The following is a 14999-nucleotide window of genomic DNA, read 5'->3' on the forward strand; positions in this document are numbered from 1 at the left end:
ATTTCAAGCAGCTGAGTCAGATTTTTTTGTTTTAAGTGAGAAAAGAATTTTGGTATTTGAAAAACCGGCGTCTTATGCTGCCGATGCTTCGTGTTCGGTCTTCGCTGCAGGGTAGTCACTCGGTGATTATCTGGATGCCATTGTACTGCGAGAGCAGTGCTTTCTGATCTGTACCAAACAGGCGAGATGGCATGCATTAATTAGGCATGCCACTAAGCTTTAGGTCTAAAAATTCCCCCTCCCTCAAAAAGGGTTCCGTACAGCAAGCACTGATTTCGGTAAGGAATGCCAGTGTCTTCTGTTTCTAAATATTTTTCAAAAAGTGCGTCCGTCTAAACGCATTGTTTGTCTTCGGTTCATCTGCACAAGAAACTTCGCGTCAGACGCGTTGCTTCACGCGTATCCTAATGGAGCAGCTTTGTTCTTCCACAGTTAATGCTTTACAGGAGGCCGCAGAGGTGACCTGCGCCAGTTTGTTACACATATATTGACGAAAGTGTGACAGCGCAAAGCGACAAAGACGAGAGCTAGGCGCCAGGCGAGACTTCAGTAAGCATCGCCAGGTTGCGTGTCTGCTTCAGTGCTGCGGGAAACACTTAAAAAATGGTGTGCACCAGTTTCAAGGGCGCAAGCCGGCTTATTACTATGGCGTATCCTTCTATTCGCGCAGCGTGGCCATTTTGTTTTCGCATACCTTCATCGAAGATGTTCGATTATGATCACTGATTATTTTTCAAGTATATTATTATGCATTCTCATATTTTTGGCAGCATACTAACAATTGTCAAAGGCAACTCTTAATTTCTGCTTTTTTTACTTATCTACTGGCTACTCTTACGGCAGATACATATCATTTACTTCTATCCCTTTGAACTAATGACTAATTTTTTGTATTGACAACACTGCTTTCTCGGGTCAAATGCGGTTGATGATTAAACTCAGTCACATCCTCGTTGGCGCTGCTCGTGGATTTGAAATTTACGTGCATCTCTGTTAAAAATTCAGTAGCACCAGTTATGCCCATCGCACCTTTTAGAACAATCACGTAGGCAGCAGACGACATCGACGACTCGTGAACACCGCGTTCCGTCGTGCATTTTTTTCTGAATAGCTTTTCCGCAAGAACGCATAACACGCACTCTGCTGACATGATGCCAAAATTGTGGTACTACTGCAAGCACACTGTGTGTGGCAAGGCTTGCACAAAGAGCTAGGGCGACCACCGCCAGGGCACGCGCCGCTAGCCCCTGACGCAGGCCCTGCGGCAAGCAGACATCGAGGAGAACTGGTTGGGGCCGATTAGGCAGCGCTGCGACTGGAGCGTCCGCCGTGATGCGTTGACGCAGCGGGCACCGCCGTGGGACTGCATGTCGGCGAAGTACGGGTGCCTCAGTTGTCGCGGCGAGCAGGTCTCGGCGGGCGGGTGTCCCTCGTCGCACTCCGGGCCCGGATACAGCACGCAGTGCCTGCGGCACTCGTCCCAGCTGCGGAACAGGCCCCGGTGGCCAGCCGAAAGGCAGCTGCCCTGCGGAAAGCTCCACGCGACGCACTTCTTGCCGTCGAAGTACCACGGCTCATACAGGACGTCTTGCCTGCACGAGGGATGGAGGCGTGGCGGCAAAGTGTATTAATTGCCATCAAGAGTGCGCAATGTTCATCTGAAAAATATATACCTCTGCACCTTATGATTGCTGTAGGTGCTCCCCACAACTCAAGGCGTTGTTAGGAGCTAGATCCAACCCGAATATACTAAATGACGAATAGGAAGGATACCACTAAGCCTCTTTATATATACTCACCGCGAGGGCATAGGAGCTACAGGGTTAAGGTGCCGAGTCTCATGGCGCGGGGTCGAAACGTGGCCCCGTAGGCTCCATTTCGGTGGAGGCAAAGTACAAAAATGAGATGTCAGTGCGCCTAAAAAGCTCTTGGTGTTCTATATGAATACAGAGCCCTCACCTATGGCGTCTCTCATTATCAATGCGCAGCTTCGAGATGTTAAACCTCACATACCATCCAAACGTCTGCATAAAGGACCACGGCAGTCAGCGACAAATCCTAGCATGCGACTTAACCTGAACAATAATCAGTATTCTGTAGTCTCAAATAGCTGCTGGTAAACTGCATGTACATCGCCAATCAAAGACGCATACACAGAACTGAGTTGGTGATCAACATGTTGGCCTGCATCCTTCTCTCGTATGCCTGCATAAACATTCTGTGGTGCCGCAGGAGTCAAGCTAGTCTAGGAGCCGCGCACTGCCGCATTTTAAGGCCAAAGCCTTTAATGCCTCATCGTTGTCGATAGAAGTTTGTCGACAGAAGGTTGTCAGCAGAGGTGCCACACTTTTCGGTTGGTCGAAAAGGTTTTGACGTCCGAGTGCGCGGATTCTCAGTAATGAGGTAACCTCCGGATGCCTGACGACTCCTTTTAGAGAAGACAACTAATAAAATAGTTATCGTGGGCTCCGATAGGGGGCGTAAGGCGTCTGTTGGTGACCGCATTACATACCGCATTACAGCGAACAGCGCCATGGATACAACCGAACTCATCGAAGCAGAGAGAGAGAGTCGTGCTAAAGAAGCAGTCAAAATCGGTAGTCAAAGTGTGTAGTTGTAATGTATAGTCAAACTGCTTAGTCAAATAAAGCTCCAGTACAGCACAAACAGTATCGCAGTCAATGCCAAACAGCCAAACAGTGCGCCAGGAAAGGCTTTCTGCAGCACTTTAGAAAACCAAAGTGCCCCTGATTTTTTTTTTATTTTTGCCTGTGCTTTGTATTTAAACACAGGATCAAGCCAAACTGTTGAGTGTGATAGAGGCTGTCTTTCGTTGTTGTTAAGTAGGTTTCACTAAACCTGCTCTTTTTATTTAGCTAGGCTGCTAACTACGCCATCATGGCTCATGCGTGCGCTGCCTATAGCCTAAATCTTTTCACTGGGTGAAACTTCCTAACCTTCTCGTAGTGCGTGGGCTTCAGTGCCGCAGAAAGTACTGTTGAGTAGCTTAAAAGTACTTTTGCGGAAACGTTAGCTGTGTTGCGTAAGACTTGGGTTTGCCCAATCTAGCAAAGTCGTCGCGGGAAAACAACAAAGCGCGAGTTCTCTGTGCGGTGGTTACGCGCTATGAGCGGGCGCTTTCAGTTGGCAACACCCCCACCCCCACCCTCCCCAACCCGACATGACTGTACAGGAGGTCAAGGGGGAAGTGAGAAAACTGTCAGAATCGCGCAAAAGAAGGTTTCTTAGTCCATCCAAGAAATGCATACACCACCGACTTCCTCTCCGAAAAACGTGATTTAGCCCTTTCCAGGCTGGCCACTAACCTCTTGTGGGTCAGGCATGTGATAAGTTAAATTCTCATCTTCAGTTACGACTCGTGAAAATTAAGTTCAGGGGCGTAATTATAGGCCAACTTTAGAGGAGGAAATTAGAGAGGGCGAGGAGGTGGTTGGGTGTTTGGGGCGACAACGGTCCCAAGTGGCCATCGCCATATTTTACTTCATTCGCAGCCTCTTATTCTTGTGGCGCAAAATGTGCGCAGCTTTCCGGTTATCCGCTTCGGCCACACATAAGATTTACCACACTATGGGACCACAGGCGAACATCCAGCAGATTTTCATCCCTACATTTTACAACACCGATCATTCCTCGAAGTGGAGTCGAGACCGGAAATTTTGGTGGGCAATAAAGAGATATGCCCGCTCTTGGAATTGGCCAGCCCTTCCTCTATAGCCGCGTTTACATGAATAGACAGAATTCGTCTTCAGTTGGTTTTTCGAGAGGAAGGGCTGGTTTTAAGAAGCAAAGGCACAACTCGTGGTCTACTCTGTTACTCGATGTTTTTTCACATTCTCTATGAAAGTAAACTGGATTCTACTTCCGTCTCTTTCATGTAAAGGTGACTTATAATAGTGAAGGCGTTAAAAGAGACGCATCGAGCTCACCGCGAGCAGGGAAAGAAGATGGTGCTCTCGTAGCAGCGGTCCGATGCCTGGCGGCCTTTGACGCAGCTGGCGAGGCAGCTGTCGAGGCTCACGAACCGGTTAGAGCCACGGTTGCAGACGTGCACCGTGTCTTCAGCCGCCGACACGCAGGAGTGCTGGTCCACGTTGTAGAAGAACTCCTTCTTTGTTAGCGTGCAGTGCGTGTACAGGTGACGGCTGCAGGACTCGGAGTCCGCCTGCGATTTACGTTTACAGAGAAGGAGACGGTTTCTCTCTAGTGAGCGGCAGCCTGTTTGTACCGTCGACTGAGGCAAAGCGAACTTAAGCCCATGTTAAGCTGTACTTCCGTCCGTCTAGGCCACGAAGAGAATTTTGGTCGTGAAAGTTGACGTGACGCATGCAATTAAACTATGCACTCATTTCAGAACCTGGTCATTAAAAATTCCAGGACGCCGTCAGTAACATCGGCAACCTATTCTGTGCTCCGATGCTGTTTGAGCGAATGAATGTAGGTGAGAATGTTCCATGATCCTATAGCCAACTTTGCCGAAAAGCGGTCCTTTGATAGCAATAGTATGCCGCATTTCGCGCTTGATTACAAGCGCTCATGGGCACAGTAACTGTCCGTTACAGACGACGAGAACTTCGAATCTAGATGAAATGCAGCCATACGTCAGTTGTATAGCTGTAATGCACTATGCATGCCCTCGCGCAATTTTATGCGCCTAGAATTATTCCGCGGCAGAATTCTTTCGTCTGCCTCTGCTACAGAGGACGCAGAAGAGTGTAGGGAGCGCGCCTCCACTCTGAACAGCGATAGCTGCGAACTGCACGCGCCCCTAGATTGCGCTGGCTGTACGGAGCGACAAGCATTGTTATGTTGCCTTTCAAAAAGACTGTGTGAAGCACGAGCGTTTCCAGAACATTGCCCGCCGTAACGATCAGTAATAACCGTTTTGCACTCCCCCTGGGTGAGGGATGTGGCCGCTCTCCCAGTGTCCAGAGCGTACGACTGACCCCGAAAAAAGTCAGGATCCGGACCATGGCCAAGTCCTTCAAGTGATTGCGATGCTCACATCCTTTATGAATGTCTTGCGTTTTCTGCTTTATAGCATGCACATGCCAGCAGCCAACAACGCAATGCAAGTGCTGGACGCACTACATTCAGTTCTTGCGGCTCAACTGAACTGCAGTCCGGGCTGCGGTTCAGTCCATCAGCAAAGAACCTTTACATGAATGAATAGTGCGGCACCAAAAAAAGCCGCACAGTTTTCATACCTGATAGCGATTTGCTTGAAGGACATATTTTGACTGTGCGCCTCGTCCGTTCTCTCTTTCTTTTTTCAGTACCCTCATCCCTCTTCGCCAGTGCAGGGTAGCCAACCGTGACACCCTTCTGGTTAAGATCCCTGCCTTCCCTCTTCCTTTATCTCTCTAGATCATATAATTCACGCGAATTACCTGGTCCTCGTCGGGGTCATGCGTTTGCGCCTCTGTGGTGGCAGTCGTCGTCTTCGTCTTCGTGCTCAACACCGGGGCACGAAATACCACTTCATTACTATTCCTTCCACCAACCGGGACAACGATGCGAGAACGCTGCGAAGCCCTCTTCCTCCCGCCTCCTCCAACCCTTGGCGCGGCCATTCTGTGTGGAATCCCTGGTCGGCCGACAGCGCGTGGAGTCGCCACCAGGCTGCGTGCCGTGAGATGGTCCTCGGGGGTGATCTCATGGGTAGCGAGTGGCCCGTGAACCACAAGAAGGCCCAGTGTCAGGAGCATGCCAGCGAACACAATGCCGAACACGAAGCTGAGGCACTCGGGGCTGCTCCTCTTTGGTGGCTGAGGTTCCAACAAAGGACCGATAAGGGGACTCACAGCACCGTCGTAGCAGAAAACGGGGTAGCACTGCTCTGGCGCCTCAGCCGCCACCCATGCGGCGTCCGCCTGGAAATGTGCTCCTTGCTGTGCGCCAGGACATGTCGGGGAGGGCGGCCAGCTCTCATGTAGTAGCTGGGCCGGCAGCGAAACTACGCCAGGACTGTCGGCTTTTTGGCGTCCCTCGGGGCTTTCTTGGGTGGACTGCATTTTCGTCAATCGGCAAGAGGAAGCGCGGTTAGTAAGCCCAGGCGAGTCGCTGCCACATCGCTGTGCTCTTCTTCGTCCTCTCTAGCCGTAGCACGAGAAACAAAACCTGTTATGCGGGATGCATGGTTGCAATCTCCCAACAGTACAGTCCCACGGATGATGATGATGGTGCCCCGGACCGTACACTTTGAGCCGACGACGGTTACGAGATGATGATAATGGTGAACTGTGGCGGTAATATGGTAGCTGTACCCTTTGTAACGGGCGGGCACAGACCGCCGGCGCCCAAGTCGTAAGAAGTTAGAAGAAATTAGATAAAAGAGAAGGTGGAGAACATATAAGGAGAGGAAAGGGATGTAAATTATAAGGGCGATGGTTCGGGCTAGTGGATAATTCACACGAGGTTCCATAGCCCAAAACAACGAAGAGACAAGACAGACTAAACTCTCTAAACTCTCTAAACTCTCTAAACTATCTTTGGAGCTCACAGGGTTTGTAAAGGCACAAAGTAGATGCTACAGCAGAAGCACATGAAAGGTTATCAGCCTGAGAGCGTGTAATTTTACAACAGACATATCGAAATCAAAAGCAAAATTAAACGAACTGCAACCAAAAGAAAATCTAAAAACTGGTATGCGTGTTTCAGAAGTTCGCATGCTGCCCTCCGTCCAGGCATACCAGCAAATGCGGTACCAGCTCTTAGGTTTTGTTTTGGTTGCAATTCGTTTAGTTTTGTTTTTTATTTTCAGACGTCTGTTGTCAGATTTCACGCTGTCAGCTTGATAACGTTTCTTATGTCTCCCGTCTAGCATCTAGTTTGTACCTTTATAAACCCTGTGAGCGCGATATAAAGCGTATAGTGAAAGTTAGCTAGTTTGTCTTGCCCCTTCGTTGCTTTGGACTCTGACACCTCATGGGAAAGAGATAAGTGCTCTATTCAGCGTCGGACGACAGCCCACGACATTCAGATCCCGGCCTTCGTAGCTATCTTGGCACCGGTATGTCGTCCATCTTTCGCCGGCGCAAATCTCAGCTCCAGCGGCAGCGTGGTGCCCTCTCTCTTTTTGCATGTACTGGAGAGAGAGAGAGAGAGAGAGAGAGAGAGCGTAAATTTTATTGAGAAACTGGGCTTGAGCGTAGCTTGAGGATCAAATGTGTGGGGTCCACATTCCAAAAAGCCAATGGCCCAAGCTTCCTTCATGAACCTGGTCGAAGAGCTTTAACTGATCTTCCAAGGATACGCTAGTCAGTACAGCCACCCCCCCCCCCCCCCCCCCTGGTGGTCGCAACTGTGCTCCGCCGTTCCCTCTTTCCGCCGAAAATTCCTGCACACTCGGATCGGGTGAAACTGCGCAAATGGCGGCGAGTAGAATTTTTTAAAAGAAAGGGTAAGTGCGCAATTGAAAGCGTTCATTACCATCGGTTCTGCTACGCAATGGATTAGCGCTGCGTTTTCAATTGGAAATAATTTCCTGGCTTCTATTTTTCACTCCAAGAATCAACTGCAAGCAACTGATTTGATGCCTCAAGCTACAGAAAGGTACAACAAGCTACAACAAAGCTACACAAAGGTGGAACACAGAGAACATCACGACGGCAGGCACAAGTAAGCTCTTCGTGCACAAAGGACAACGCTCCAATCCAGGAAACACAGGTTCAAAGAGAACAACGGTGCGCCCTTTTTAGCTACACGTGATACTTGCAACGAGGCTGCCGCAGTTCAGGTCATTCACGCCAAGTGCTGCGTCTGCTAGAGTCACTGGAAAATTTTCCCACCGATTCTAGCGTCTGCTGCAGATCAACGACAGAAGTCGGTGGACCGTCAAAACTTTTGAGCGCGCCCTAAACGCGTTAGGCGGCGCCGATGAACTGCGGGAGAACATATTTGAAAGTACGGGCCATATTTCGCAGTGCTTCGTAGTACGATCCATACTGCTGCCTCTCCGCTCTCGGTAAGCATCAAGAGTGGTACCGGTGCCGGCAACAGACATCGAACAAACGATATTGGCCCTGCCATCGCTAAGCGCAGCCGCCGGTGGCAGGAAAAACAATTATTTTAAAACGAATCTTTAAAGTGGCCGGCTCCGGGTGCGCGAAAGAAACTTTTCATTTTGTTGCCACATAGGTCCGCTGAATTCATGAAAGACGCAGCGGAAAAGGACGATACTTCACTGGCGCTTCGGCTCATACTTCGCTGGTGGGTTGTTCGTCGTCACTCTTCTAAACTTTTGATCGTCCAAAAACCATTCAAACATCGTTTATTGTCAAGGTTTAGGGGAAGGTCCATGGACAACAATACGCATTCTGTTTTCTAGAACCTTTCCAGAGAAGGGTTGTAGCGCCGTAGAGGACAACACACAGCAAGCTAGACTGGACAGGCGCTTGACCCGTCTCGCTTGCAGTGTGTTGTACTTTTCGGCGCTACAACCCTTTTCTAGAAATATGGTAAGCAAAATCATCAAAGTAGTCATCTATCGTAAATCTTCAAATTAGTCATCGAGTGTATATCTCACTGCTATCGCAGCTTTCTCGTATCGGGTTTCGTGATTGGGCTCAATTTTTTCCTTTGATCATGATGGCATGGCAGACCTGTACTGATTCGATAATCTCTACGTGCACACTAGCCCCACAGTGTACGCTACGAATGGCAATATACACAGGGGATCCTTTAAAACTCCGGGTGGTGATTAGTTTTAGGCGGATAAACTTAGACCACAGGTAACGAGAAGTTATCAGGAAAAAGGATAGCAGATTAATTTAATGCTTTCTTTGTGCCATTTGCGCATAGCATTCATGGCCCTGCTTGGATGACGTATCTGGATCAGCGGATCTCATTTACTGCATCCCTAGTTCCCACGGAACAAAATCAGATTGAACGATGCTTTAATTCTCTTAAATAAAGCAATTCAAGGACCGGGATGGTTTCCAGATACAGCCATTCAAATATGTAATTGGCATTCTTTGTCCCATTTTGAACCACTACTTCAACTGTTGCGCTACTGAAGGCACTTTTCCTAGAAGCATGCAAACTGCAAGAGTCATTATATTTCATGAAGGAGGGAATCGAATAATTTATCCAATTACCGCCCAGCATCTATACTCTGTTTGTTTTCCGAATGCTTACACACCCACTATATTCTAGGATCGTAGGTTTCTGTACAAAGCATATGCTAATAACACCCAGTCTGCATGGATTTAAAAAGTTCTGTTCCACTGAGACCACCCTCCTAATATAAAAGGAGCTAATGTAGATTCTTCCGAACACAAAGAGCTAACGCTAAGCATTTCTGTTGACTTTTTAAAGGAGCTTGACTTTGAACTGAATACATAGGGCTTCCGAGGTTGTTTTTATTATATTATGAAATCATATTTACAGTCCCGTTCCGAGCAGGTTGCAATTAATTATAATATATCGGACACAATTATAATATATCAGTTCCCTCCGGCGGGTTCGGTTCCCGCCGGTGGGTACCGAACGCACGACCTCCAAATTACGCGTCCGGTGCTCTACCTCTGAGCTACGACGACGGCTGTCAAATCTGCTTTTCTAATCAATTATCTTTAAGCGATAACATATTCAATAATATTCTCCATTGATCAACACCACAAAATAAATCATTATAAATAAAATCCTCTGTGTTCCTTGGTTTCTGTGGCTGTTGGCTTGTCTTAAAAATGTATAACGAGCCCCTCATTCCCCTTACTTGTCTGCTATATATATATATATATATATATATATATATATATATATATATATATATATATATATATATATATATATATATATATTCAGGGTGTCCCAGCTAATTGGACCAAGATTTAAAAAAAAAGCGAAGCGTTCTTTAGAACTGAAATCGTGTGGATGGTGTAAGGGTTTATCTAAAGTTACAGTACAATTTTTTTCGCCCGTCCTATTTAATAATTAGTCGAGATAAATAAATTAACTTTTTAAATATAGCTTGAAATGTTCAGGAGCCAATAGGAAAGTTGTGGAGCTCCACAAATATTTCCTAACCCAGGCACTTCCAACGAGGTAGACTTAGCGTGGCCGCTTTTATTCGGGAAAAACAAAACCCCGCGGAGTTTAAAAAACACCACGTTACAGTGAGCTCCGTGCGCCCGGATGGGCCATGATTACAGCGCTCTCATCAGTGCTTTCTAAAAAACATCACCCGCTTCGGGCCTTTCGTGCTGCCCAAAGACAGCGCGTCGCGTTGTGCTTGGTTCCGAGATAAGCTCCAGTGGGTTCGGGCGGCAGTTGAAAAAAAGCGCGGCTCCCGTTTTTCAGCGTAATTCACACGACGTTATGAGGCTTTATGCCTATGTTATCAGACGTTATTTTTTCTTGCTTCTTGGGATCCTGCTCTCAAATTCAAACTCATGAGATTGTCATCGTTCCTCCGCACGCATTCTGCTATCGTGAGAGCGCAATTCTCGCCGCAGAATTGGGAGCCCTGCTTTCTTTCAACTGCCGCCCGTACCCGTTCGCGCTAATCTTGGAACCAAGCACAACGCGAAGCTCTGTCTTGAACAGCACGAAAGGCGCGAAGAAAATGATGTTTTTCACAAAGCACGGATGAGAGCGCTGTAATCGCAGCGCATTCGGGCGCACAGAGCGCGTTGTCACGTGGTATTTTTTAAACTCCGCGGGCTTTCGTTTTTCCCGAATAAAAAAGGCCACGCTAAGTCTATCTCGTTGGAAGTGCCCGGGCTGGACAATATTTGTGGAGCTCCACAACTTTCCTATTGACGCTTGAACGTTTCAAGCTATATTTAAAAAGTTAATTCATTTTTCGCATCCAATTATCCAAATAGGAGGCGCGAAAAAATGAGACTGTAAGTTTAGATAAACCCTAGCAACATCTATGCGATTTCAGTTCTGAAAAACATTGTTTTTTTATAAATCTTGGTGCAATTTAGCTGGGACACCCTGTCTATATATATATATATATATATATATATATATATATATATATATATATATATATATATATATATATATATATATATATATTGTCACAGATGGGTCCTTAATCACACAGGTTAGGCGCAGGCCGCAAAAAGAGAAGCAGAGTCCCAGCTCCGAGAGCACGCGAGTTCCTCACTTCTTCGTCCTTTCGGCGCCGTCCGGGGACACCTGGCGGCATTATTTCCCTCCCCCAAAAAAGAAAGGAAAAACGTGGGCGCACATTGAGTGAACGGGAGGAAGTAAGCAAGTGAACAAACGGTCACATGCCGCTCAACGGCTGCAGGCACAAATAAAAAGAACACGCGGAAGAGGCTACGTCCTTTACTGTGTACTGTAAGGCTTCATGCGCAGTACGTGCACGACCTCAGGCTGAGGTCGACGGCGCGAACTCGGTAGAGTGCCATCGGGGAGGACTTCATACGTCACATCCGTGATACGGCGCAACACTGTGTACGGTCCAAAGTAGCGGCTCAGGAGCATCTCCGACAGGCCTGGGCGACGTACTGGGGTCCATACCCACACTTTGTCGTCGGGGTGGTACTCTACGTGTCGATGTCGTTGGTTGTAGCGTTGTACATCCGTGGCCTGCTGCCGTCGGATGTGCATACGGGCCAGTTGCCGGGCTTGCTCTGCGTGCCGGGTAAACTCCTCGGCGTCCGACGTGAGCTCCTGGTCGTCAGGGGCGCACGGAAGCATGGCGTCGAGCATTGTCTGTACGTCACGCCCGTAGACGAGGCGAAACGGCGTAAAGCGAGTCGTTTCCTGAAGCGCCGTGTTATAGGCGAACGTCACGTATGGGAGGATTTCGTCCCAGGTCTTGTGCTTTACATCGACGTACATGGCGAGCATGTCCGCAAAGGTTTTGTTGAGGCGCTCCGTGAGCCCGTTTGACTGCGGGTGGTATGCAGCAGTCTTGCGGTGGGTCGTGTGACTCAGCTGGAACACCTCGTGCATGAGCTGTGCAGTAAACGCAGTGCCTCTGTCGGTGCTTTCGGAAGACGGGGCGCCGTGTCGTAAAACGATGTGGTGTATGAAGAAATGCGCTATTTCCGAGGATGTACTGCGCGGCACCGCCTTGGTTTCCGCATAGCGCGTCAAATAATCAGTCGCAACTATAATCCACTTATTGTCAGATGCTGATACAGGAAATGGGCCCAGAAGATCAATGCCGACTTGGTCAAAAGGTGTGCGAAATGGTTCAATTGGATGGAGCAAACCTGCAGGCTTTAGCGGTGGCGACTTACGACGCTGGCACTCACGGCAACCTCTGACGTAGCGATGGATGGTCGCTGCAAGTTTAGGCCAATAATAGGCCTGACGCACTCGGGCGAGCGTGTGTGCAAATCTCAAGTGGCCAGATGTGGGCTCATCATGACACACTGAAAGGATGGATGTCGTCGCGGAGGTCTGATGGCACGACTAGGAGGTAGGTCCGGGCACCGTTACGAGAGTTTTTCTTGTAGAGTACGCCATTGCGAATACAAAAAGAGGACAGGTGGCGGGAAAAGGGTCGAGGTACGTTGGAAGCATGGCCCTCTAGGTGATCCATGACAGACCGCAGGTCAGCGTCAGCACGTTGCCTTGCCACCAAGTCCAAACTGCTGACCACACCTAGGAAACGATGGTCGTCCTCTGTGCTGTCATCAGCTTGCTCGACGGGTGCGCGCGAGAGCGTGTCGGCATCCTCGTGTTTACGTCCGGACTTATAGACAATTGTATAATCAAATTCCTGAAGGCGAAGGCTCCAGCGTGCCAGGCGGCCTGATGGGTCCCGGAGATTGGTCAGCCAGCACAAGGAATGATGGTCTGTGACGACTTTGAAAGGGCGACCGTAGATATAGGGCCGAAATTTCATCGTGGCCCAGATGACGGCGAGGCACTCCTTTTCTGAGGTGGAATAGTTGATTTCGGTGCGCGAGAGTGTGCGACTCGCATACGCGATCACACGTTCCGCGCCTTCTTGATGATGAACGAGGACGGCACCAAGCCCAATATTGCTAGCGTCGGTGTGTATCTCGGTAGCAGCCTCCTCATCAAAGTGAGCAAGCACAGGGGTAGTGTGCAGCCGTCGTCGCAGCTCTGTGAAAGCAGCCTCTTGCGCGGCAGTCCAGACGAACGGTGTATCTTCACGCGTTAAGCGGGTCAAGGGTTCAGCGATGTTGGAGAAGTCTGCGATAAAACGGCGGTAGTAGGCGCACAAACCCAAGAAGCGCTTGAGCGCTTTCTTTGTAGTAGGACGGGGAAACTCGGCTACGGCGGCAGTTTTCTCGGGGTCGGGTTTTACACCGTCGGCGCTCACAACATGGCCAAGAAACTTGAGCTCTTTGTAGCCAAAGTGGCACTTCTCGGGTTTAAGTGTCAAGTCGGCCAACCGCAGGGCATCCAGCACGGTCCGCAGTCGTTCAAGGTGTTGGTCGAAGGTTTCTGAAAACACCACCACGTCATCTAGATAAACTAAACAGGTTTGCCATTTGAGGCCAGCCAGGACAGTGTCCATCATGCGCTGAAACGTCGCAGGCGCTGAACAAAGGCCGAAGGGCAAAACCTTAAATTCATATAGGCCGTCGGGTGTGATGAAGGCAGTTTTTTCGCGGTCACGTTCATCAACCTCAATCTGCCAATATCCGCTCTTTAGGTCGATCGATGAAAAATACTTGGCGCGGCGAAGTCTGTCGAGTGAGTCGTCGATGCGAGGCAGCGGGTAGACGTCCTTTTTCGTTATGGCGTTCACCTTACGGTAATCAACGCAAAAGCGCAAAGTCCCATCCTTCTTCTTTACCAGAACAACAGGCGACGACCACGGGCTCTTAGAAGGCTGAATTACGCCGTCTGTAAGCATCTCCTTCACCTGCGTTTGGATGGCGTCGCGTTCCTTCGGGGAAATGCGGTACGGCTGCTCTCGTATGGGGCGAGCATCATCGGAAGTGATGATTCGATGCTTTGTGACCGCCGTTTGCCGCACTTTCGAGGAGGATGCGAAGCAGGTTTGGTATTGAAGCAGTAGGGCGCGTAGGTCACGCTGTTGAGTCGCTGATAGCCCGGAGCTAATATCGATGCGATCCAGGGACGTGTCCGGTTGTACCATGCCCTCGGACGCAAAACACTCAGTAACATCTCCCAATTGGTCGGCCCACGCGATGGCAGTAGCTCGGAAAAGGCGACGAGGTTCGTTGGTAAAATTAGTAATCAGGAGCTCCGACCGACCGTTATGGAGGTGGACAAGGCTTCGGGCCGAGCAAATGCCGTGTGTCAGTAGCAAGGAAAGGTTGCCCTCGGCGACTGCAGGTCCATCACGTAGCCTATCATCGCATTCAACTCTTGCAAAAACACTGGCGCGCGGCGGGATCAAAACACTCTCAGTGGAAATACGAAGGGCGGAGCTGCGTTGACGAACATCGGAGGTGTCGTCGGCTTTCGCTCTAGAAAACGTAACGGTTCTGTTCCGCAGGTCGATAACGGCCCCATTCTCACGGAGAAAATCTACGCCCAAAATCAGGTCACGAGAACACTCGCGGAGCACCAGGCAGCTCACTACGAACGTCGAATTGATGATCTGGACCTTAGCCGTGCACTGTCCAAGCGGAGTAATGATATGGCCCCCCGCCGTCCGGATCTGCATGCCAGAGCAGGGAGTCGTGACTCTCTTCAGAAGCGCTGCCAATTTGCCACTAATAATTGAAAACTCTGCTCCTGTGTCCACCAATGCGCTAATGCTGTGACCGTCGAGAAGCACGGGTATGTCGAGTGAGAATCGCTCCTTTAGATCACCTGCTGTCGTCGACGTCGACAAAGCTCTATCATCGGATGTCGGCTTCGTCAGGGGGTCCTTACAGCATCGATATCCAGCGACCACGCCCCCGGAGGTAGGTGTCTTCAGTTTTCCCGGCGAGGACTTGGCGAGCGGTCCGCTGTCGCTCGCGAACAGTTCTGCGGATTCGGTGAAAATGATGACCGGCGAGGGGACGGCGATCGGGACTGACGGCGCGCCGTGGACCACA

The 14999-nt window shown here is 49.5% G+C and overlaps 1 protein-coding gene across 1 annotated transcript; it reads right to left on the reverse strand.

The window, feature by feature from the left end:
- Window positions 1-1240: 1240 nt before the first annotated feature.
- Window positions 1241-6032, reverse strand: LOC149354033 (uncharacterized). The gene is made up of 3 exons (XM_089575911.1): window positions 5400-6032; window positions 3948-4183; window positions 1241-1592 (listed from the first exon to the last, which is right to left on the reverse strand). The coding sequence occupies exons 1-3, from the start codon at window positions 6030-6032 to the stop codon at window positions 1241-1243; spliced, it is 1221 nt and encodes a 406-aa protein (XP_089432037.1).
- Window positions 6033-14999: the final 8967 nt, after the last annotated feature.

This window comes from Amblyomma mixtum, chromosome 3 (genome assembly GCF_055824585.1).
Source record: "Amblyomma mixtum isolate Tamu chromosome 3, ASM5582458v1, whole genome shotgun sequence".
Lineage (NCBI taxonomy): Eukaryota > Metazoa > Arthropoda > Arachnida > Ixodida > Ixodidae > Amblyomma > Amblyomma mixtum.